The sequence below is a fragment of the Maylandia zebra genome, linkage group LG19 (genome assembly GCF_041146795.1).
Source record: "Maylandia zebra isolate NMK-2024a linkage group LG19, Mzebra_GT3a, whole genome shotgun sequence".
Taxonomy (NCBI): domain Eukaryota; kingdom Metazoa; phylum Chordata; class Actinopteri; order Cichliformes; family Cichlidae; genus Maylandia; species Maylandia zebra.
Genome location: NC_135185.1, coordinates 29,311,228 through 29,337,181, shown reverse-complemented (window position 1 = coordinate 29,337,181; position 25,954 = coordinate 29,311,228). Strand labels below are relative to the sequence as shown.

The window sequence follows — 25,954 nt, the reverse complement described above, 5'->3', positions numbered from 1 at the left end:
AAAGTTTTATTTCTGTCATGAGAATATCTGCTGTGCTGCAATGATCTAATCATGCGGATTGAGTTAGAAGGAGAGTTGATCAGAGACACATCTTTGTGTGCAGCCTAGCCTGACACTGGAGATACGAACACCTTGTTAAAAATGTGAGAATCGGGCATATTAATGATAATACACAAAACTGATTGAGTTGTTTTAAATCCAGCTATGACAGCACCCCGGTGCAGAATGAATGAATTAGTTGCTAGCTCAAGGGTCTTACAGCTGCAGCTTGCTGCAGGGTTCACTGTAATGCAACTGTCTCATTAGGCCACTCATAAGGAATTATGCTCATATCAAAGAGTTAATCAATACAGCTATGTATAAATCAGCAAAATGCAGAAAGAGGTTTTTCAACGTGGAACGATATGACAGTATTAGGAAGTTCACTGTTTGTACAACAGACTACAACACGTATCTTGAGACTCTGAGATGCTTACAGCCGTGAATGAATAATGCTGGTAATACTGGGAGTTTGCAGAGAAAAAGACAGTCTCAGAAAAACAGTGTGTACAAAGCGAAAGCGTTTGTAATAAAGGCGCTTATGCTTTTGAAGTACTTTTTTCCCCTTCTTAGATTCCAAACAAAAGATGTTCATAAATAATAACAATACTACACATAAATGGCGAGAGAGAGACAAGATAATTTTGTGCTCGGCGTGGTTCCTCTGTTTGCAGTGCCTCCCTTTTCATATGAAAATCAGAGTGTCATCTTGGAAAATGTAACAGAAGTGAAAACGACTAAAATTTAATATGTGTAAAAGACGGCGTGGCAGCGGGACCTCCTCATTAGTAGCTGCTGCTTTTGATTGTGGACAACAAAACAATTCTTACATCCTTCTGGTGGCTGTACGGGATCCCATCAGATTATACATAAATATACATACATTAAATCTATAAAGATTAATTAAAGAAGTAAAACATACAGTTTTTCATCGACTTACTTGAAGGATTATCATGCAAGTGATATCTGTATGTAATGTGCTGTTTGTAGCACTGCTACAGCCTCATGCTCTATCCATAATAGATGCAAAATCACATCAAAGCCTAAATAGACACAACTGAGTGATTTTCAGCATCTGAAAAAAACCTCTCTCGTGTCTCATCACAGTTGTGTTGTTGGCAGGATGACCAGAGGGTGGCACTCTAGTAACAGCAGTAAAATGGTTGTAAACCGCATGTTTTTATATGAGGCTGTTTGGATATGTATAGCACCAATATCGCACTCAAAATCAAGAGCTGTATAAGACAGACGGAGTATGATGCTTTCAAAAATAGTTTGGGGAATTTTTTTAAGACAATATATGTAAATAGACTAGACTAGATTCATCAGTCAAAGTGATTGCAGTTAGTTTAAAGGCAGATGTAAATCAAAGCAAATAAATCTGTACATATTTAGTAAATATCTTTGCCATACAGACCTGCAGCTTAATCTGCAGTTAAAGCACTAAGACTTTAAGTTATAGCAACTCTGTATCATCTCATACTATTTAACATTCAGGTTTTGTAAAAAGAAAGAAAAGGATTTACACAAAATATAGTCTATTAAAGTCCTGCTTAAATTTGGGATCCAAGATCGATTACACTCCACATGCTCACTCTTTTTGACTTGTAAGGATAAATGTGAAGCAAACAGGAAACAAGTGCTGCTGTGATTTTGTTTCCTTTCGTCATGCATTTCACTGTAGCTTTTCATAAGAGGACAGTTAAAAAGGATTTTTTTAAATAATTATTTTCCCCCCAAAATCAACAATAACTTTCCAATTTGCACACTAGAAGAAAGAGCTTCAGTGTGAGTTTACATACTGAATCCCAAGTGTGCATGGTAGTGTTGATGAAATAGCATAGTACATAGCCAAAACAAGTCATTTATCAAGAGTTTCATCAACATGAGGCATCATTTGGGAGCATTTCCTGTTTCAAAAAACTCCTCAGGGACTTAGTTATCAGTGAGCATCAATTCCCTGTAGACTCCTCTTGCTGAGACAGTGGCCTTGAGACAGAGTGTGACCCTGCACCTACACAGCTTGATGGCCTAAATGGTTTAATCAATGTGGGTCTTTGAGGGATAAGGGCTCTTATGGGGGATGATGCTCAAGGGTGCATAGGGTCAGAGTGGATGATCAATATTTAAGGGGCCCACAGCATTGGCAATACAGTGCAGATGTGCATCTTTAGCTCCCTTCTAGCCAAAAAATAAGCTACTTGTAAAAAATGAATATGCCCCTGGGTAAATTAAAGGCGGACATTGTATGAAATAAGCTTAGAACTGGAGTTGAATTATGATCCTGCTGTTACATTTGTACATAAAAACCAAAAAACTAAGTGCAGGTAGCATTGTTCCCATTGTTCCCTTAACAATATAAGTTAGCACAGGGCAGCTGAATCAGCTATCTCGATGAAAAAAATGGATTCTGAATGTGAGACTCTATAAAATGAGCATGAACTGCAATATTTCTGTCACTCTGCACAAAGAGAAAAAATATATCTTCATCAGCTCTTTTATCACCCTTAATTTAAGCTGTGTACTTTTGGTTATATCCTGAAAAAGGCTGTCTTTATGCATTATTTAGGTGGTGTTTTCTGACTAACACTTCCCAGTGACACTTTTTTTGTATTGGCGAGAAACCATAAATAACCCCATTTTAATATATGACAATGAATACACTAGGAGCTACAGCTTCATCCTCCCTAAGGCTTCTTGGAGAGGATGATTTGAGCCACACTCTCCACTATTTCGCTCTTCATACCTGCCAAAGGAAACAACAACGAGAGCTTCATGCACCATGTCTTTATTCACCTTGTGTGCTTTTGTTGGATCAGAGTCTTGTCCGTCTTGTCTAATACTTGATGTAATTAATGAGCTCAGAGTTCAGTGCGACCAAAAATCTGCCTATGGAGCAGGAGAGAGACAAACCTGTCGATAGTCAACAACTGAGTTTATGTAGTGCTGAAAATGGAGGTTAACCACACACAAAAGCAAGTCTGACCAAGAGTTCATCGAGCTCTGCTTCAATAGATTGAAGCTTAAGTCCTCATCGACTGGCTGTCGAGTTGCAGCTTATCTAACTTTGTGCTTCTGGGGCTGAAAACTTTCTAAAACTGAAAGACCTGGATATTCTTCTAAGGCTCTTGAACAAACTTTTTTTTTTAATCCACATGAAAATGTACATACTGCAAAACAAAAAAGTCAGATGCACTGGCAAGGTGACCTCTGTTGTAGCGTGCAGCAGTTGCTAAGTAGGTTGACCTTGTGGAGCACCTTGGTGAAGCCCTCATTCACACTTTTGAATGAAATGGCTGAGCCAGTACTGAACTAATTGCCATGCCCTTTGTGTGGAATTTAACATAACCCTGGTCCTGTAGTGTATGCAGCCTGAGCCATTTTCAACTGTCAATTTGTATGTGCATTACAGAATTTTCTATTAAAACTGAAAACTCATTTTCCTGTACAGATGTGTCTCCGTCAAAACCCCCGTGGTGCTGTTGAAATAGAGATCGGCAAATCTGCAATCTGTTGAACAGCATCTGCTGTAATAAACACCCTGAAATCATCAAAATTCAGAGCGTGTGAGAGTGAGGCAGACCCCTAAGCTAATATCAGTGTGACCATTACTCACAATCCCGCCTGGTCAATCATGCTAAATGTCCCCATCGCTGCTGTTGTCATCCAGCCTTTGCTCCTCAGCCCCCTCCTCACACCGGAGGCCTAATCCATCATCCTGCCTGCAGTGCAAAGGGATGGAGCATGCAGAAAAGCTACACTGAGGGATTTAACTTTGTTACCACCAGAGGCCATAAATCTACAGCGGCTGCCTCCAAGAGCTGCTCTACAGTTACATGATTAAATGTATGACATAACATAAAGGATGCATAGATGTGAATGAGAAATTGTGGTTGTGGCACTATTGTGATATTTTACCTCGGCTATAGAGCTGTACCCTAATGTGCTGCATAGTTCTACGCTTTTAATATATTTCAAAGATGAACTTTATCAAGATTTAAAGATTTGGTCCAGTCAGCTTCTTAACTTGACAAACAGTGTGGCTTAATGGAAAGAAACCATTTCATCCAATTCTTAAAGGAGTTTTTTTTTAAAAATATATATTTATCATTTTGATATTAAAATGTAGTTTTCCAACCCAGCCTTGTAAATACAAGTAAACATGTTTCTTCATCTAACAATATATCTTGCTATGCATTATCATCCAGTACACCTAAAGAGAATCTAATGAACAAATGCAAAAACACTTCTTATCCTCTTATTGACAGCTTCTTCTAATGACATGCAAATGCTCACTGCAAAATTCAACCTTGTATGGATTGGTTTATTGATCGTCCTTTAACGACAGGACAAAGGTCAAGGGTTACGTGCTTTCTCGTGTACGAGTCCACATGCTTAAAGACGTATTGTGATATCCATTTTGCTGACTCTTTCAGTGACGCACTTCCAGCGTCCTCTGTCAGGCAACAATAAACCATGTGTACATGTTTTACAAGTCATAGCCACATATGGAGACAGTGACCTTCAGTGATGTGGATAACAAGACAACTGTTGATGAAAGCGTCATATTTCAGACGTTATACTGAGTCAATGTGACAGACAGTGACTTGAGGCACTAATTACACTCTGTCTTGTCACAGTTAAATTGTCACACTGGCCCTGTTTTCAACACCAGAGGGAGCTGCCTGCAGGGTGAACGTACCTTTTTTGCATTTACTGAAGTCTGATGTATAGTGGGAGAACGCAGCAATGTGTGAACTGGAGTTAGCACTAACGTATTATTTTTTGCTCTCTGGAGCGTTTTGATTTATGTTGTTTTCTCCTTCGAGTAAATAATTCTGCAGAGGCTTCTGATTATTCAAAAATGAGTGAAATGTGTGACAAGATGCCCTTTTCCACTAAAAGCATGTTTACCGTGTCTTGGAGTGGATTAGCACGAGGAAGAGGATAGGCTCTGTGGATCGTTTATTTTTAAAAATGCAGCGTGGTCGTTGCATACTTTGTTTATACACTGACTGGCATCGTTAAGTGAGAGCAAGCAGACTCTCTCTTGCCAATTGTCCTCTCGACACAAATCAACTTTTGTGGCTGAAGACAGAGGAGGTGGAAGAGGAAATCCTATAGGCCGGAGAGTGCTCTGTGAGACGCAAGTGTTTTTCTTTGCATGGAGACAACAAAGAAAGGTCATGTGAGGCTTCAAAGGACATAACGATATTTCATCTTAAGCACTGTTGTTGTGCAACAGGATAGTTTCTGTAGTTGGAAGAGAACTATCTCAATGTCTGAATATGTGATTTTTCAATCTGAAAAACTGGCTCTGGTATGAATATTCATTTCTCGCTGCATTTACATTCCAGTTTCTCTCCAATTGAGAAAGTTATTGAACGTTTACCAAGCTTTTAAATATGACCTTTTCAGGCCAACATGGCTTCCAATCACAGCTGGACTAACTATATTGAAATTCTAACCCTCCTCTTCTGTTGAACGGCCCTCTTTTTCTTTCTCCGTGCACGAGCCGGGTTTATCTTTAGTGCGCATTGAATATTTATACAGCAGGTGGCTGGGGAGTCAGTCACTGATCTCTAAGGTGACTTGCTGAGCCTCTGTGGGAGGTGCTGGTGTGATGGGGTTGGTCTGGGATGAAGTCACATGGGACATATTGTCTCCTCGGTGTGTCCTTTTATTCCACTTAGGTAAAGGATTATATTGTGTGGTAGACTGCCTACCACAAGCACAGAGGAGAAGAGTCAGGGAGCCATTAGAGTGCTATTATAGCTAAACTGTCATTTGATTGATGTTCTCAGCTCTCAACATCAAATATTGTGCTCTTTGCACACACCGGTTGTACATGCTGTTGTTGTATATTAACAGATGAAAAACTCTCCGGCACACCAAAAAGTGAGAAACATTTGAAGATTTGATTAATAAGACAATCTGAGTTTTAGACTCGGGCTCTCTCACATATTCTCCCACACTAGAGGTGGAAGGAAAGGAAGGTGAGACAGTAATTTATTATGCACTGAGGATTCACATCAGGGAGATGCTCTGAATGATAATCATGTTGTCTGAGATTGAGGTCAGCCTCATTGCTGGGGGACAATTAGAAATCCTATTAAAGTTGATACGAGGATCATCTTTTCATAATAGCTTTTAAGATATTGCTTCAAGGATGGAGTGATTTCTTTAGAGATCACTTTGCGATGACACTTTCATACAACACAGAGCACGAGCATTTAAAATCCAAAATGCCAGGCCTTGCATTGTAACAGTTCATGCATAAACTGCTTTCTTAATGTGGGTTATAGCTGCAAAGACTTTTAATAAGCTTGCTGCTGTCAGAGAGCAATTTTCCCCCTGAGCTGAACTCTTCTTCATGCATTAACAGCTGACAGAAAATAGTAACTCTGACGAGCACCTCAGACATGAAAGGGCACAAACTAATGCAAAATTTGCTACTGTAGCCGTTTAGATATTGTATTGCATAAACTATACAGTAATGTAACAAAAGTAGACACATGAAGAAAACTTTTTTTAAACTTTTTTTGGATTGAGCTGCACAGACTTGTAAGAAAGTGTCCAATAATAAATTAGCAATTCTCACAAAAAGGCAAGGAGAAAGTTTCTGGGCATTGTCATTTCATTGTTGTAGCCACAAAGCTGTCCATGAACTGAATGTGTGAGATAAGTGCTTTGGAGTGCAAACAAACTGAAACAAAAGAACATGAGGTGGAGATTGGTTTAGTAAGTAAGACAGGGGGAGGAAGCACTTCTGCCGTCCAAGGGCATCATAAACCCCAGCATGTGTCTGCACAACAATGCCAACAGGGGCACAAATTCTCCACACACTGGGAATCGATTTCACACAGAGAGGGGAGGACTTGGAAAAGAGGCGTATCGCAGAGACACTGAAATACTGCATCTTGTGTTACTGGATTTGGAGCCCAGTTTTCTGAATGTTTTTTTTCCCCAAGTATCTGCAAGCTGGGAGATCCAGTCAAGTGGAGCTTTCCTGAGCCAGCACAAGAACCTGTGGCCAGCTGAGGAAAAGAGATTGTTCTGGGGGTTTACCTTAGAATAAAATTCATAATAAGCGCTTGAAAATTGTAAGAAAAAAACTTGACTGGCTATGGTGAGCAGCAGTGTGCACAAACTTCATAATCTGTGAGCTTTTACACTAAAAGAAAAACATTTTACACAAAGGCTGACAATAAGAAAAATAACACACATTTAAGGGCCCACAGCAGTGAGACAAACCTGTGCCAAACACACACGCATGTTTTATTAACAACAAACACAAAAGTCCGTGAGAGGTCCAGGATTAGTCCACAAATAACAGAGAGCCAGAGGGGGTAGTGAATACGTGCTGAAAATAGAGCGTCAAAAATAAACTGCTTGTGGTCTTTTAAAAGATATTTTTGTGTTGGGTTAAACGAGAAGTTACGATTTATTTAATCAGTTTCTGTCTGATGTGTCCCCCGGCACCCAGCTGTAGACCGATTGATTTTTTATATTCCTAAAATAAAGCCCCTTCTTTCTTCAGTAGAACTCGATAAAGAGACGAAGGAGAAGAGAAGGAAACAAAAGCGCATGCCAGCCATCAACTGAAATATAACAGCGATACCAAGGGGAAGTCAAAAGATCCACTACCCCCAAATAATTGAAAAATACAATTTAGCTGTTTCATTAAACTGAAATGACCGATGCAATACGGTATATTATAGAGATATCATGAAATAAAAAAAACGCATTAGAGTAACTAATTACTGAAAACTCGTTTTACTGATTATTTTAACCACGTTGCTTTTTTATTTCATTTTATAGATACTGCTATAAGCGGACTCTGCTCTTCATCGCTGATCGCAGCCAAGTTTGCCGTCTCTTGTTTTATTAAACACGCATAAAAACGCATGTGATAGTAGTGACACGCCCCCTGGTGTTTCACGGCTGCCAGGCTGCTTGAGTTTGATAACCTTGCTCTGCGTCCGAGAGCATCACTGAAGGAATGTGGATGTGGGTCTGGATGCCTTCCTCATGCTGCTAATTGTTGATGCAGCCCCGGAGGTCTCTCGCATGGTTATCAAGGCTCGTCCCCGGTCTCATATCATCTCCTCCCGCTCAGACCTACAATGATGAGCACCGAGACTGTTTTTGAGAGTGGAGACCAGCCTTGTATTCGGCTGGAGCCCCTGAAGAGCACACACTTGCCGGGCAAGTCGACGCCGACCGGTGGCAGCTGCGCTGTCTTCACGGACAGCAGCCCCAAAGCGACAGCCAACGGACTGCACGACATTGAGGACCGGATTCTGAGGATCACCGGCTACTACGGCTACAACCCGGGATACTCCAGTCATAGAAGTGAGTGAAAAGATGCCAAAAAAGAAAAAGAAAAAAAAGAAAAAGAAAGTAGTCTGGTGTAGTCATTTGTTGATGTGACAGGTTCACGCATTTATTAGGCAAGTGTGATACTGCGTAAATTAAAGACTGTGGGAAAACGGTGCTGCCTATCAAAGCATGTTATAGCTGCCAAAAGCAAAAATGCTTGTAATTCGGTGTTTGGAAGAAACAGTGTACAATTGCCAAATCTTTTAAATTCTAATTAGGCCTTGTGCAAAATTGGTTAATGAAAACTGGATTTTAATTGTGGCTGTTAAGGAGCAGCAGAGTGTCCATCTCTGCCACTGTCAGCTGGAGGGTGGGTGATGAGCTGGCCCGTCCATCTCTGTTAGTGAGGGGGAGGTGGGGGTAAGGGGGCAGAGAGAGGCATACGAACCAAATGTAGCGCTGCGAGACAATGCAGTTACACAGCAAAGAGCCATGCAGTTAAGTGACTGCTTGAACTGTACTCTAAGGTTGCCAGCTATCGAGCGCTCACATTCCCCACATTGGCGAAGGCTGTGAACAGTCACTCCCAATCAATTGTTTATTCAAAATCTCACAGCTTCTCCTGTGATGGATGGGAATATTACCAGCTATCTCCTGGCATGCTTCAAATACAGCAGTGCGTGTATGTGTTAGCTAAGCTTCTCTATAATTTTCTTCTTGTCAAAGAGGTTTTGATTTGTGTCAGGCATTGCTCTGAATTTGCTGACATTGAGACAATGGCTGTGATTGGAGAAGAGAGCTGATGGTGCACTTTGTTCAGGGATGATCTTTAGAAAACTTGCCCTCCGGTTTTGTTCGAGTGTTGCCATTGGCAGCGGGATTATGAGAGAGAAAAGTGGGGAGAAAAGCACTAAGCTCTTTGAAAAGCCAATCAGTGCTATCATAAATGGCTCTATAGTAATGAAGTGAGGTGAGAGGAGGAGGATTTGACAAGGCCTAAAGCACAGGCACAGATTCACCTTTGTGTTGCATAATTGGCCTAACCACTACGATTTTATGTCGTTTCTCTTTTAAAGGGATTTTTTTCCCGTTAAACAAATTCCCCAAAATGCAGCTGGTCATCATGTGAGTGTCTTGACATTCAGATGCTGAGACCCTTAACCTCAATTAAATTGGGCACGCAACAGCGGCTCCCTAACATCTCCCTCTGGCTGCTACATAAAAGTTCAAACATAAATTCCTGACTTAAATACACATGCAGGAAAACGATGTGCTCTCAATGTTATGGCTTCCCTGCTCTGTGATATACGGTGACAAATCTATTTGAAATCTCAAAGGAAATACCGCCATGCTGATAGGGTCTCATTCAATCGAGAACAGTTCCAGCTGAGGCTCTTTCAGATCAGCTCGGAGCATCTCAATGGCTTTTTAGATAGAGGCTGCGGAAAGAAAAAGCGAAATGAGCCTGTCTTTCATTAACCGCCTCCTGTTTATCAGGGGTGTCAGTTGCAGTAGATTAACCATGAACGCAATCACACATTTTACTTGAGAATGTGTCTACTTGTCTGGATTAATCTATTGAAAGAACACCTGATTAATCAGGAGCAGTCCAAACTTTCAATTGAAGACAGATTGAACAGTTCAGAGGCTTCTGATACAGCACCAGAGTTATGTAACCAGTCCTGAATGACTGGCTCTAATAAATAAAGTATTTTGTATTTTAGAAGCTTGAAGTAGCACTGGCATCATTGATATTTACTTCTAGTTTTTAAATAGTGCAAATATTCCGATGTATATCGCAGAAGGCTGAGATGATAAGGTGCTGTTGCTGATTACTGATTGGCCAGTAAAAAGAGTTTTTTTTTCTGATTATTGAAAGATTGTTTTAGCTATTTTTAAATAAAAATGCCAACATGAAGAACAGTAGGCATTTTCATTATTTTCTGACAACACAGGCTAAATTATTCATCATCTATTTCTGCAAAAAAAAAAGAAGAAGAAAAAAAGAAAAACAAAAAATAATCATCAAATTAAACAATAATGAAGATCAGTATCTGGTGAGGCTCTGGTTTCCAGTTTTTGCAGCCTTGAGTCTGTTATTCTATCGTCTATAATATTCTGTACTTGTGAAAATGAAAGATGGGGTGCTGTCTGTGATATTATTTGAAATATAGGGAGCAGGTGTGGATTACAAGAGCCGTACCAAGGTTATAAAAGATCAGTCAGAAGGTTTTTTTTGACCTGAAAGACATTTCCCATTTTTTAGATAAATCCGTTTCCCCTGTTTTTTTTCCATCTATCAATCAAATGAATGAAAGTCCACACAAGGTGCTCTCCAGTGCAGCTTGTCAGTGTTTTTCCTGTGTTTACAGCTCTTAAACACGTAGCTGCTAATCTGACAAAATTTTATTTGCACATCATCATCCTGCTAATTCTTCTTCTCTTTCTTTGCTGCGTCTTGCTGCCTGAAAGCATTGCACTCAAGTACTGTGGTTTGTTTACACTTTGAATCACATGTCCCTCAAGCTGGTGAGTATCATTTTCCATAAAGGACAAGACAAAGGAGCACCTAAATAGAACAGAAGGCCTGTCCTGCCAAGCCTATGGCGTAATGATATATTTAGTAAGATCTTGTTGCCAGTTTGTTCGTATTGCCACTTGCCATCTGTGTTGAATTAGAAGATGCCTCTGAGGGGAATTGTGGACCACATTTGGAGACAAGGTCTGGACTCTAATGCATACAGTACAGTCATGACACAATGGCTGCATGCAGTGACAGAATCTGAGAGGGAAAAAGTAAATGCTTTTCTAAACAAGCAAGGTGCAACATCTCTTGATCCGCTACTTACATGGTTGCACAGCTATGAACGCGTGCTCCAGTGAGAAGCTGTAACGGAATCAATTTTTTAATGAGAAAATAAAAGGAAAGTAAATTCTAACAGAACAATGGTGTGTGAGGCAAATGCTTCCCCAGCACCTCCTGGAAAACATTGCTGTAATTTGCTGGGTGTCTTTTTTGAGGTGGTAATTTAGAAAAAGTGTGTAGTGCGTGTGCGCTCCCCGCTGGGTAAATAGGTACAGTGCAAGAGAAATTGCAGGTACTTGTAGTTGAAGTCCCACTCAGTACTGGACCTATATCTTTTTCACTGCAGGCGTCACAGTAAAGCAGGGGCACACCTGAGCACTCAGAAGGAAATTATATGGAGGAAGGGCAGGAAAGGCAACCATTTATCACAGAGCAGTGTGTTTTTATGTCTACTTCTGTCCACAGACAAAGTCTAGAAACATAAGGAAAGAAGACAGATGATGATTGTGAATCTATACATGCCTGTGAGTGTGCTTTAAAATCAGACAGTGTTCACACTAGATGAATATCCCTTTTCTTCCTCAAACATTCTGTATGTGCACATACTTATTTTGGACCGTCCCGTTCCCATGCCTGCTCACTCTGTGCTATTTATAGCCAGGCCAACGAATGGGATATGAGCTTTGCCTGAATGACTCCTGGAGTGCTGTTAGTCCTCAATGCTCCTGCAAAAGCACAGAACTAACCTGGGAGTAATGGGTGCAATATTTCTCCATGAGAGTTACAGAAGTGCTGACCTATTCTTGTGCGACTGTACACTCGATGTTGTAGTATTGCAGCCCATTTCAGGTGATAAAATTGAAGAAAAAAAAAAGAAAGATTTTTTTTTAGCTCACCTCAGCAATTTATGGTTAGGAACTTTGTTTTGCAAGTATCTTGGGGCTATTGCAGAGATTATCGCCCACAAAGACTCTTGAACCCCAGCTGCTCTGGATGCGTCTGTCACTGTGTGAGCGGGTTAATGGCTGTAGTGTAAAAGCCCTTTGAGTGATCAGTAAGAAATAAAGGAGCATATACATTACAGCCAACTGCTGTCATGCAAAGTAACATTACATAATATGGGAAGAGAGTATGTGTGTGTGCGTGCATTGCTGCTACACTGAGGTATGAGCTGCAGCCAAACATTGCCCTCTTGTGGTCTGTAAATCTAATCACATCAATAAATCTTTGTAAAAATGTTTCCATCATTTTTAAAAAGTCAGTGGGATTATTTGTTTGTGAACTGGACCAACAAAACAAACCCCAGAAATAATGACCAAGCCATATTTTATTAAAGTGTTATTAAATTCCCAAACTGATCTACTTAGTAAAGTCAGTATCTGGGGTGTTATTAATCAGGCGTACCCAAAGTTTCCACAGTCAAATGGCCATACACCACAGGTATGGGATGTCGGTGCATTTTACTTGGTTATTGGATTTAGTGATAGAGCACAAACAAAAGAAGAAAGCAGCATGGGTCTGGGTGTCTGTTTTGTGTGTGTGTGTGTGTGTGTGTGTGTGTGTGTGTGTGTGTGTGTGTGTGTGTGTGTGTGTGTGTGTGTATGTGTGTGTGTGTGTGTGGGAGGGGGGTGACATTTACTTACAAACAAGCTCAACTTGCTTAACATAGAAGAACATTAACACTCGTGTAGGTTTTCAATGTCTACATGAAATGAGAACAACAAAATATAATAAAACAAAGCAAAAAGACCCCAACAAAAAACGAACAAAACCAAACCAATTGAGTGTAGGTCTGTGTAGACAAAAAATAAATAGTTCCCACAGTAACAGACTGAACCCACTAAACTCACAGTAATAGCCATATCCTTGCTTTGACGCTTTGGGGTCCACAGGGACTAAGTAAAGCGCTATACAAATACAGGCCATTTACCATTTTTTTACCACTTTGTTCAGTTGGCTCAGAAGGACAAATCCTATTAATTGTGAATGCTAACTGGGCCTAGTTTAACACACACTGATGTTGATATTTTAAAATGTACTTTGTTATTGTTTTAATATAAAAAAATCACCATAACTTTGACTGCGTAGTGCAGAAATGTGAGTGACTCAACCCTTTAAGGCTTGGAGAAAATTGTCTCTTTAAGAGTTTTTTTCCCCGTGTTCCTGTCCCACCTGTAATGCAGCCAATCATATTTACCACTAGATGTCCTCATCTTCAAATGTTCTCAGTACCTTGGGTTGAGTTGTTGAGGTACCGTGTCTGGATACACACCTGAAATTTGTTCAAAGGCTTTTCAGCTAAAATTAGCGCCCTGTGCTCGTCGTCTTTGCTCCCGGACCTTGTTGAGATGTGATGAGTAACAGAGAGGTGCTAAAGACAAAGACCCGTCTACTGCAAACTGTCGAGCATTAGTTAATCTGAATGACAAAAGAGCTTGAATGGGTCGAGTGCGTCAGTGTGCACAGGAGACTGTGTTGCTATGGAGGTAAAGAGGGAGGATGCTGTGGTATACTGTGCTTTGATCAGTTATGCTTGCAGACCATTTTGTTATATAGACACACTTTCCATTTTATTAGCTACTCTAAAAAGGGATTATTATTAGAATTTTTTCTGTCTTTCTTTCTTAGTTAGAGAGTTATTGAATGATTGAAGTTCATGTATGGTTTGCTTGAATTGTAGAATAAAATGCAGATATGTTGTAAAGGTCTGATGGGAATGAATGATCAGTAACTTTCCTCTCAGCAGTAACAAAAAAGAAAGCATCCAAAGTTAGATGTAGGCCGAACAGTATAGTAACGCAGGATAGAGAAAGCAATAATCTTCTTAAAACTTAGAGTTGTTAGTCCAATATTTGAGATTGAACTGTGACAAGAGGTATTTCTCTTAATCCGATACTGATTCGAATCCCAGGATTTGCTGACTGGGTCGCTCCTCTGTCCCCTCAGTGTCTAGGTGTTGGCTCCTCTCATCAGCAGGTCTATTTTTACATTTAACCCTCCAGCTTGTCCCTGGATTACGTATTCAGTCCTGCTTGTCACACATTAAATGTGCAAACATTTTAAAACAATGCTGATTCTGGTTGCATAATTTAAAGCATTAGTATTCTTGTTACACTCATTCTGTAACTGGGTGACCCCAGGGAATAAATGTGCCTGCATCACAACGTCATCCTAAAACTGAAAGTAGAGAAGTGCTTTTTTCAAAGTGTTGAACTCTAACAGATGAATTACCATAATGTTACTGGAATGTGGCCCCAAATTTTCAGTGTCTTTTTGTCACTTGCAAGAAACAGCCAAACAATAACTGTGCTGTTTTCTATTCTCTCGCAGCCTGAAGAATGCACAACAAATACTCTGATCTGTTATGCCCTTTGTAGCTTTGCCAGATCTTTGGCTGATCAGCATTTGAAACGGGAGGCAGACGTTAACAGAAATCCTGGAGCAGACATGCTGCAAATAGCTTTCAGTATTCACAGCCAGCCAACTTAGGCAAAAATCACATTGCAGTTACTGTACTGAGTGGTTCCCCTGTTTCCTGTTTCTCAGGTCACATTGCTCCTGGTCTTGCTTCTCCAATTCAGATTTTACTGTAAGATTTCATAGTAATATTTATTACTGGCTGCATCGCCTCATGTGTCTGACCGCATATACTTTGGCACTGATATGTTGTTGACGTAGAGGCCAGAGTGATATTTAGGTCCATTAAATCTTCAGGTAGATAAACCACAGCATCAGATTGAATAACTGCATGGCTTTCCTTGAAATGGAAACTCCTGACCAACTATAATCCTGAGCCTGACTCACAAACGCTATTCCGATCATCAACATAGCTGCTGATGAGGGTTTCCCTTGACTGTGCAGCAGTGACGGATGAAATATTAAAATCCTTCGTTAAAGTACCAGCATATAATAAATAAATAAACAGCTAACATCCACAGAAATTTCTGCATAAATAAAGAAATTCTTATCAAAAGTGCTTACAGTGATTATGGATTTTTTTTTAAGAACCACACTACAGTGATTTATCATAAATGGACATTTGTTGAATTTTTAAAATTAGGACTGACTTGTAGGAAAGTGTTTTCATTTTCTTGGTAAGGTGGCCCTGAGAGGTCAAACATAATACAAACTGAGAAGCTTCTGAAGTGACAGAAACCAAAACACGGAAAGGATCGCACTGAGACGCACTTAAAAGACGCTGTGGATTCATTTGTGTTGTAAGGGAGAAAAATGTGATTCATATAATACACAAAACACACTTCTGTTGTGATTCGTACATTTTCTTTTCCATTTCTCCTTTGTTTTCTTCAACTTGTTTTGTGTGTTTTTGTAGAGTTTCTGTACTTGCTGGCCTTTTCTTACGTTGTAATGCGTTTGACCTCTCCGGCCCACCGTATCTTGGTGATCTATGTGTTATGTAGAGTCTTTTCTTACCTTCTGCCTTCAAGTAAATTTGGTACAATGGAACGACACAGAGGGGAAGTACCTCTGCTTTGCTTAACCTGATTTCTTACGTGCATGAAATTATAAGAATAACAGGGGAGCTCTTGACTTCCATCCAAGTCAGCAACAGATAACCAGTGTGATTCTTCATTTAAGTAAACAGATACAGAACACTGTAAGTGATTGTTTTACTAACTCGTAATGTATTCTGCTTTAAATAACTCAGATTCAGATTGTAGAATATGGAAATAACGCGTGAGTACCGTGCAATAATAAAATGCAAACATATAGTAGTGGAGTATGGATTATGTGAGTAAAAAGGCCTATTTTCCCTCTGAGAGAACTAAGATGACCTCTGTGCACAACAGGATTTAAATGCCTGGGATTGTCATGTATTCTTTTGTAGTATGCACATGGTTTTTGCCTTTTTCATATCGTCGTTCAATTGACTAATGTGTCAGGGTTTGAGGCAACAAGACGGAGAGAGCTCTACTAATAATATGACTCTCAAGGGGTAGTCAAGAGCAGGAGAGGTGCCAAGGAAAGAGAGAGGCATTGCAGGACAGAGGGCAAGAGTTTGTACAGGGGGGGAGATTAAAGAGAGAGAGAGATGGAAAAAGTAAGGAGAGCCTTGTCAGGTAAAAAAGAGAGGGGAGGAGGAAAAGAGGGGGCACAGCTAGCACAGCATAAATTTGCCTGAGCTGCTTGGTTACCTTCCAAACAAAGCTGCTGATTTGCGGAGCAAAGGAAGAGGAGGGAAAAGTGAGTGAGACAGACACGAAAAGAGGAGGGGGAGGATAGAAAGAGATGAGGGGAGTGATTGCACCATGCCACACACACTTGAAGCTCAGTCTCCCTTGGAGACACTGGCAGAGCTGGATCACGGCATGATAGAGCAACTGTAGGGTCTCCACTTCGCTACACTTCCACTTCGCTATCACCACTGAGCTGTGGCACTATACAGACGTGCTGGGCTAGAGAGGAACAGAGAGTCAGGACTTGAGTCCTGGAAGGAGACTAAAGATTTGACAGAGACCTAGGAAGAGGAGGAGGAGGCAGTCAAGAGTGTGAAGAAAAAGCGGAGGAGTCGGGAGTCTGAGGATGCACGGAGCGAGCTGAAGGAGCTGCTGAGCTTGCAGCAGCAGCCAAGCAACACTTCTAAACTCAAATACACACTACTTCCAGGGGAGGACAGTGTGTGGTGCCCCCAGTGGAGGATGAAGAAGCACTCAGCCCGAGTGGCTCCTCTCAGCTCATACAGCACTCAGGTCCTGACCTGCCCTAACTCTGAAGGTAAACTGAAAGCTCCAAAGAGACACAAGATGCCATTTATACTGTACTGGAGTATACTGTATGCATTGTGTGTGTAAATAGAAAAATAAGATACGACAAAGTACTTAACTTTTATTTTCAGGGTCACGAGTGACATTTTGTTTCCTACAAGGCATCAAATACACCAAAGTGCCATGTAGAGTCTATAAGTCTTCATAGGAAATATTGAGATTTTAATAAATATGGACGTTTCCAAATTATATCCTGCTCCATTTACATGAGAGCAGCCTTTGGATCTAAAAACTGTTTGAATTTGAATACTGTAAAAAAAATGTTTTCTATTATTTCAGCCTCCTGGTAGCAGTGTAATGGTAATGGAGTGTGTAAAGCCTGTTGTTGTTCCCCCTCATCTGATTAAACATTTTAGCCCCCCACCTTTAACTCTGTTAATAGAGATTACTGTGATGCCACTAATCAACTTTTCATCAGCATCATGATATCCATGTCTCATCTTCAGGCCTAATTTGGATAAAGACTTAATGCGTTTTGACCTGAGCTAAGCTGGCTAAAAACTGCAGACAAGACTATGAGCCTCTTATTGGATTCAACGGGCCTCCATCAATCACTGCCGTGCAACATTAGTGGTGGCGATAAAGGAGAAAATGGATTAAAATGTGAGGTTCCAGAAGAATACTGCATCACGATGAATGGATAAATGGGTGCCGGTGGTGACTGATGCTATGCAGCACTGGGTTTTCTGCAATGAAGTGTTCTAGCACTTCCAAATACTCTGACTCCATGTCTGAACCGATATAAGCTACTGTGCATTTAACCTATAAAACTATAAAAAACCTCAAAATATTACACTTTTTTATCCCGAGTATCACTGCAGTGGATGCTTCTTTGACATGAGGAAATTAGCTTTTCTTGGGTTACATTTAACACACTGTTCATTTTATCCTGACTTGTAGATTTTAATATTTGTGCATGTATTCATTCTTTTATCCAATCACATTTTACCTACCAAAGCACCAAAACTGATCATCACTCACTTAAAAAAAAAAAAAAAAAACCACCCCAGCGCTAAGTAACTAATTATTCATCATGGACATACAGATACCTTAACACTACTAACCTTAAATTTGAGCTTTTCATAAAACTTGCCCTGAGTTGGACTGAATTTACCTTCACTCCTGCAGTACTGTGTTGTCAGCCTGTGTTTAGCAGAGATTATTGTTTCCTTTGCAAAATTTTACCACCAATATTTGTCAGCAATAATACTGTCTGCTATGAGAATACAATTTTGGCAATGGGAGCAACTTTTATGAGACAGGGGAATAGTAGAGTTATAATATTACTGCGTCTTGGCATCAGATGAGCCTGTTGTGGCTTTTACCTCAGGACAGAAAAGCTTGCATCTGACACTAAAAGCTTTAGGTTTTGTCGGTGCTGTGAAACACAAACCATCCTGCTGTGTGGATGAAGAAAAACAGACCTAAAGTAAAAAAAAAAAAAAAAAAATTAAAATAAATAAAAGAGCTGCTTCTCTATTGCAGAAATATCGGATCTCAGTTTTTTCCACTTAGCAACCACCAGGTTCATTAGTTTGATTAAGAACCCTTGCTGTGACAGAATGCAATTAAATGAAATCCCTCGATGATCCTGCAGAAACTGTATCGAAGGTGAGCTTTTTGCCTTTAACACATCCCCTGAATAGAAACAGTTTAAGTGCTGTTCTCCCGCGAGCGTTTTTTGTGGTGGGGGTTGAACTCATTATTACTTTTGAATTGTTGGGTGCTAAATAATATTTTTCTTTTGCACTTTGAAGGCTCGTAAAAGCCTTCAAAGTGTAAGTGGTCATTGAAGAATTTTCCACTCTGCACCGTGGACAGATGGTCAGTGCTGCAGCAATGCAGTGTTGGAAAATACATTCACGTGAGCTTTATTGGAGCTACTTTACTCGGGTGTTTCCATTTTATGCTAAATTTGTAATATGCCTCATTCCACAGTTTTTTTGTTTGTTTTTTTACACCAATACATTAACTAGAAAGCTCACTGGTGCTTTGCAGTTGAAAAACAAGTTATTTGTCTATAATGAGGAATGCTTTTTTTCTTTTAAAACACTCATTTGGTTTCATCTAAATAATTGTTTGAGGCCCAGACTGGAATAAAACTGTATTACTATAAAAAATATATATTTGTTAACTTCCCCATTACCTGTACCCTAAAGCACAGCTAGCCTGCCTAGAGACTACTACACTCAAAAAAAATATTTGTTCCCTAATTCTGACTTTAATTAATTTGATTATATCTAAATTTTACAATTTGAAATGTTAAATTTAATGGAACCAGGTCAAATGAAATTTGACTAGCATATATTTTTCTTTTATTTATTATAGTTACATTTTACTTTAAATCATTACTTTGTGTTTTAGTGTACTGAGCATTGAAAAACATGTTTTTTTCTTCTTTCTAACCCCATTTAGCATCTTTTTCTGCAGTGAACTAAAATCTTTAAAGGAACACAAAGTATAATGCATATAAAGTTAAGTTAAAATGCACTGATGTATCACTAATGCAAAAGTTGATACTGATACTCAGTTTAGGGAAACCAATTTTCTTCAGAGTGCCTCCTTTCATGTGATGCTAAGTACATGTAGAGGATAATACACTGATACGATCTTAAATGCAGGACTTTTAATTGCAAAGGAGCATTTTTATGTTCTTATTTTTTTTACTTCTATCCTTGAACTGATTGAAGACGGCTGCCAGTAATGACTGTGTCCAATCTGCAATTTTATAATCTCTTGGGCAGTTTTTCAGCCACTGAGTGCCGGCGATGATCTCATGCACTTATAAAGGATATATACCACGTTTGGCAAGACTTTTGATTGTTTTATGAAGTTACTCATCAACTTACTTTCAAAGTTTGGTGACGTTTTCCTCTGTTTGCATCCTGTAAAAAGAAGGAATGGATTTTAAAACACATACTGGCATCTGATCACATAAGGAACTTTACAAAAACTAAACTTCTACCAGCTGTCCTACTGATAAAATGGCTGTTTGATCAAAGAGTTTGCTCTTCACACACTGTGTTACAGCTTCTTTTGATGTAAGAAATGATTATTTACTGCACTTGTTGGTACAATCCATTTCCAGTACACGTCACTGACTTGTGCTCCCATTGCTTGACATCCTGCTGAGGTCTTTTTGCAGATAACAAACAGAAGACTATCGCATGCAATAATGAGCACCCCTGTGTTGTGAAGAGGAGAGCTACTACTGCTACACGTTCTAGTGTGTTTGCAGGGCTCTGGTGTCTGTGGCGGAAATGGCAGAGCTTTAGGTGCTGAGCTAGCAAACAGCCAGCACATGTCATCTTTTATTCCTGCCCTGGTGTAAATTGATCACACTGTTGAGAGGTAAAGAACAGATCTGAGCTCACACACATCCCACTTTGCTTTCTCTGATCGTCCATAAAGGCACTGGGACATACGTATCATTTAACCTTTGCAATTTGGATGTTCCAGTAAAGTTCCAGTAAATTCCTTTTCACAGCAGCGATACAAGAACAGTGTCCCATGAGCACCAAGGTTGGCCTGACTTTCATGTTGACTGTCATGTGGTTAGGTTTACTTTTGCTCTCTGGGCATCCGGTTTCTGTGCACATCTGGCTACAAAGGGAGTACAGTACATGCTGCATCATGAGGCAACCAAGCTATTTATGGCATGTGCAGCGTGCACCGTGTTAACCCGATGCATTTTAAACGGAGCCTCAATTGTGCCACCACAGCAAGAAAGGCAAACTGAGGCAGTGATCACTAAGGACGACTGATCGATGAAGCTCATGTGCTGGAACCCAGACAGGAAGCCACAATGCAGGCAGCACTGAAGTCTATATATAGTGGTGCAAAAAATACAAAAGTTGTTAAGTTTAAACTCATTATACTAATCAAAATTATTCAGATGAAATCTGATGCTAGCTGTGGATTTCCTTTAATTTTTCTCCCCCCTTCTTGACTCTCATCAGGAGAGGATGGCTCGGAATCTCACGCAGAGACACCAGGAAGTGAGACCAGTATGGAGAGCCAGTCCTTCCATACGTGCGCCAACGCGGCTCTGAAGGTGCTGGGTGGTTTGCTGATGGTGCTGTGTGTTTCCTCCTCCTGGGTGGGTACCACTCAGGTGGTGAAGCTGACCTTCCAGTCATTCTCCTGTCCCTTCTTCATCTCCTGGTTCAGCAGCAACTGGAACATCCTCATCTTCCCCATCTACTACTCGGGACATGTCGTCACCACACGGGAGAAGCAGACCCCCATCCAGAAATTCAGGTAAACCTCATTTAAGAAGTTTTAAGAAGCCAAGTGTGATATCTGAGGAGGTTCCGATCTATTATCATTTTACCTCTGGTGAGTTGGAACCAGTATTAAACCACCCTCAAGCCTGTGAGAGCCAAACAACCATCATGTCCATTCTCTAAACACAGTCTTCCAAACAATGAAGCATTTCCATTCAGAAGACTTTACTGGTGTTTTTCTCTAACAGGGAGTGCAGCAAGCTCTTTGGGGAGGATGGAATGACTCTCAAGCTTTTTGTAAAGAGGACAGCACCCTTCTCAATCCTGTGGACACTGACCAACTACCTGTACCTCTTAGCCTTGAAGAAATTGACCGCCACTGATGTCTCTGCCCTCTACTGTTGCCACAAAGCTTTTGTTTTTCTCCTCTCATGGATTGTCCTCAAGGACCGGTTCATGGGTGTTCGGGTCTGTATGAAAACAAGAAGGAGATTGTTTATTACCTGTTTAACACAAGCTTTTACTACTTCAAAATGTGTCATCTATGTGTCTATGTGCAGATTGTGGCTGCCATAATGGCCATCACAGGTATTGTCATGATGGCTTATGCTGACGGTTTCCACGGTGATTCCTTTGTGGGTGTGGCATTGGCTGTGGGCTCAGCCTCAACTTCAGCTCTTTATAAGGTCAGGCTTCCTCATAAGCCCGTTCCAGTCTGAGCTATGCTTGATTTTTGATTGCATCGTGTCAACTCTTTGTTTTCTCACCATCCAGGTGCTGTTCAAGATGTTCCTAGGCAGCGCCAACCTTGGAGAAGTGGCTCATTTTCTTTCCACCATGGGCTTTTTCAACCTCATCTTCATCTCCTGTGTGCCCCTCATCCTGTATTTCACCAGGGTAGAGCACTGGGGCTCACTCTCCTCACTGCCGTGGGGATACATGTGTGGACTGGCAGGACTGTGGCTGGGTGAGAGTGCATATACACCGGATGGTTTCATCCACATGTACAAACCATTTTGGATCATTTTAAGGCTTTTAGTATAACTATAGGGATTCATTTCTTATAGTTACCATCAGTCACTCGGTGGATATGATGTTTATATTGTCTGAATACAGGATCTGTAGGCAAAGGGCATTATTTTAAGTATCGGAAATTTTCCACTTTCCGTTTGTTGTCTGCTTTTAGCCCCAGTAATGGAACGTTAGCTATCGACTGACAACAATTTAGCTTTTTATTCGCTTTTTGAAATATATGTGTATTCATAAATAATGGTGAGTGGAAGGAAGTGTTCCATTATCCACTTTCCAGATAACCTGGCAAGACCATAAGCTACAAAATATTGGCCGCCATCCCCAGTGGCTAGGTCAGATAACTAAGCTAATGGGTTCCCAGATGAGACGTTTCACCTCTCATCCGAGAAGCTTCTTCGGTTCTTAGAGTCAGTGGTGGACAGTCCCAGATTTATGCCCACCATTTGACTCTTAGAACTGAAGAAGCTTCTCGGATGAGAGGTGAAACGTCTTCAAGCAACTTAAAGAAGTCCAGACGCTTTTCTTTCCAAGCTCCTTAGACAACGATGACCTGGATGACTGAGAACCTTCACAGAGTCTTCTGTTTCTTCTGTCTTCTGTTTCTTTTGCAGTGTTCAACATCCTGGTCCATGTTGGTGTGGTACTGACTTACCCCATTCTGATCTCTATAGGGACACTGCTCAGTGTGCCGGGAAATGCAGGTAAGGTTTCTATTATCTGCCATTCACTGATCATTTTGATGTAAAATAATATGATTGTAAAAAATGGAGTAAACGGCCACACATACTGTGGCGCTGTATTGAGAGGTCAGCATTTAGGGCCACTGTAGCAAACAGATTACACAGCAAGTCTGCCTCTTTTGTCCCGGAAACCCAATCATCAGTGTGCCTCGACAGATCCTGCAACCATCCTCTTGCTAAGGGAGGATCAGATTCCCAAGGCAACACAAATGCCTGCAGACGAGTTCTTTTCCTTAATGGTCTGTATGAAGGTCAGTGGGTTACGGGAACCTGTCCCAGGGCTCCAGACCACAAAGACACAGAGGATAAAGTGGATTGCTTGTGCTGATTATAAGCTGCATTTGTTACACTAATCCCCCTACAGCCGCACTGTCCTGTGGTTTATCTTACTTTATGTAATTAATCTCGATTTGATTGTGTTTCTCTCTCATCCTTCACACTCTCTATCCCCATCCTGCTCTCTGGCTCCCTCTTTTGTTCCCACCCATATTTATTCCCCTCTCACTCTAGCTGTAGATCTTTTGAAACATGAGGTGATCTTCAGTGTGGTGCGACTGGCTGCCACCTGCATCATCTGCCTGGGCTTCCTGCTCATGCTGCTACCAGAGGAATGGGACTCAGTCACTCTGCGTTTCTTGGCCACCATTGCGGACAAAAAGTCAGAGGACCACGGCGAGGAGCTCACAGACTCCAGCACCCACACTCGAAGCCGCAGTCGCGCAAATGGCACTGTCTCCATTCCCTTGGCATGACATGCTCTGATAGTAACCTCTGTTAACCAGTCTGGAAACTCCACATTTCTCCAGAGCCCACACTGGAGGTGTGGTGGGACGCTCAGTCCATGTGGACTCATCTATCAGGAAGTGAGGCAGTAACGTCTTGAACTTCAAACTTCACTCTGGAGACGCACTGTTTCTATCACTTCACAACAACAGGGGAAACTGAAAACATTTATGGATCATGCAACTTGAAAGAGCTGAAAGTGTTATTTACTTTCTTGACATACTTGCCGCGCTCCATCCCTCGCACGCACCCAAACCAAGAGCTGACTGGCTCCCCTTGAGATGCTCTGCAGACTGTATTCTGTGAATATAACTATCAGCGGGGCCAGTTTGGCTCAGTCTTACACATATTTATGATATTTATTTAGATCTGTATCAATAAGAGTAATAATTTTAAATCTTACTGAATAGCGTTATATAGAAGAATGATGATTATACTATGCTTAATGTACAGGATCTTTTGATTTTGTAATAAAAGTCTTAAAACCCACAAAAAAGCTGCATCTAACTGAGAATCACATGTATGTATTTCTAATATTTTTGGAAAAACTTCTAGCTTCAGAACTTTATTGCCTGGATAACTGAAAAGCATTCGTATACATTTATATACAGATAATGGTGCTGGAAAAACTTCACATCCCAAAGACCAAAGCAACGGCTCCACTGTTTCTAAGTAAAGCTCTGACATGAGGTCACATTTTTGGTATTAATATTAGACTAATATTTTAGAACTGATAAACTGACTGTATATTTATTTGACACAAATAAATGTAAAAAAAAATAAAAATAAAAAAAGCAAATGACTCTGCACCCTGAATCACATTATCAGCAGAGTAATATTAAAACATTTTTTTATTTAATCGAATCTTCTCTGCCATTACAAATTATTTACTGAATATATAATATTAGTCAAGCTAGCTATAAAGATGGAAACACACCTATCAGAATGAACTAAAGCAGACTGTTGTCCCTTTGACCATTAACTGCTCATGGACAAGTATTTTTAGCAAAATTAAGTAGTGTGATTCATTCAGTATTAGTATTCTCTGTGTTGCTCTGATTCAGCAGTGATGACTTTCCAGAATTCTTCTCTTTGAGAATTACAATGCTTTTCCGTGCTGTTCTTCACTTTCTCACACACAAATACACAATACACAGAAAACTGACAGTTAACTGTAATTTTTCCTTTTTCACAGATACACACAATTAATGGTGAAAATGTCTAACAATGGTCAAAGCTCACGGGACATGGTTTCCTACAGACCATATGCTATGATCTTGTCACTGTGATTTTTTTTTAATATCTCATAACATGGTGAGAAACATGTTTTTCAAATAGTCCTACTGAGATCATCAGTAGGACTATTTGAAAAACAGACAATCCCAAGAGTCACACTACAGTGCTGTTATGGTGGAGCACAGTCAGTGAGTTGAAACCTCTAATGAAGCATTTGCTGAGATGACAGTTTCAGCTAAACGACTGTGGTGGCATTTTAACATATTAAAATAAATGATGTCGAAGAAGCAAAAGGAAAAAAATGCAATGTTCAAATTGTACTTTCATAATGGTCACTGGTATCCAGCTAGAAACTGATAAAACACATTAATCAGAGGGATCTTTTATAATCTTTAGCTGCAGAAAAAGTATTTTGTAAAATACATACAGTCATGCTTAAAAAAGTACAACTATATGCAGTCCTGTGAAAACACCCATAATGCCTGTATTGAAATAAAGAGGGTAAGTAGCAGTCAGGTGCTGCTATTCACACGCACTTGATTGTTTGATCATCAGCAAGTGTGAGCACCTCTATAAAAGCACAAGTTTTGGCAGTTTTGCTTGTATGGAGCATTCAGGCGTGCATCAATACAATTCGACAATTGTCCGAGGATACAAGAGCTACACCTCAGAGTTTACAGGCCTCGATTAGCATGTTAAATATTAAGGTTCATTGCAGTACAGTTAGAAAAACGCTGAACAAGTATGGCTTGTTTAGAAGGGTTGCCAGGAGAAATCCTGGTCGCATGGCTTAGGTTACATCTGAACAAACCACAAGACTTCTGGAACAACTGGACAATTTGGACAGACCAGACCAAAGTGGAGGGGTTCGGTGATAATGGACAGCGCCACATTTGGCAAAAGAGAAATGCAGCATGTCAGCTGAAACACCTCATACCAGCTGTCAAGCACGGTGGTAGAGGGGTGGTGATTTGGGCTTGTTTA

At 40.4% G+C, this 25,954-nt stretch overlaps 1 protein-coding gene across 3 annotated transcripts; it reads left to right on the top strand.

Annotated features, from left to right (window-relative positions):
• The first annotated feature begins 8,030 nt into the window (after positions 1-8,030).
• On the top strand, positions 8,031-24,491 carry slc35f4 (solute carrier family 35 member F4). Of its 3 annotated transcripts, none has more exons than XM_004540635.2 (7): positions 8,031-8,394; positions 20,913-21,213; positions 21,428-21,647; positions 21,740-21,865; positions 21,954-22,146; positions 22,823-22,912; positions 23,462-24,489. In XM_004540635.2, exons 1-7 carry the CDS (start codon positions 8,166-8,168, stop codon positions 23,701-23,703), a joined length of 1,401 nt encoding a protein of 466 aa, XP_004540692.2. In that variant the 5' UTR covers positions 8,031-8,165; the 3' UTR covers positions 23,704-24,489. The 3 variants fall into 3 exon arrangements, 2 of the variants coding, with proteins under 2 accessions (XP_004540692.2, XP_004540693.2); XM_004540636.3 differs by lacking the exon at positions 8,031-8,394 and adding an exon at positions 16,653-16,903 and having other exon boundaries at positions 23,462-24,491; XR_013094630.1 differs by lacking the exon at positions 23,462-24,489 and having other exon boundaries at positions 21,954-22,579; positions 22,692-22,906.
• Positions 24,492-25,954: the final 1,463 nt, after the last annotated feature.

Bases quoted from the DNA above. Each gene is read 5' to 3' on its own strand.
- slc35f4 (XM_004540635.2), top strand. From the start codon at position 8,166: ATGATGAGCACCGAGACTGTTTTTGAGAGTGGAGACCAGCCTTGTATT. The intron at 21,214-21,427 runs GTAAACCTCATT...TTTCTCTAACAG, and splicing joins ACCCCCATCCAGAAATTCAG to GGAGTGCAGCAAGCTCTTTG. The intron at 22,147-22,822 runs GTGAGAGTGCAT...TTTCTTTTGCAG, and splicing joins ACTGGCAGGACTGTGGCTGG to TGTTCAACATCCTGGTCCAT.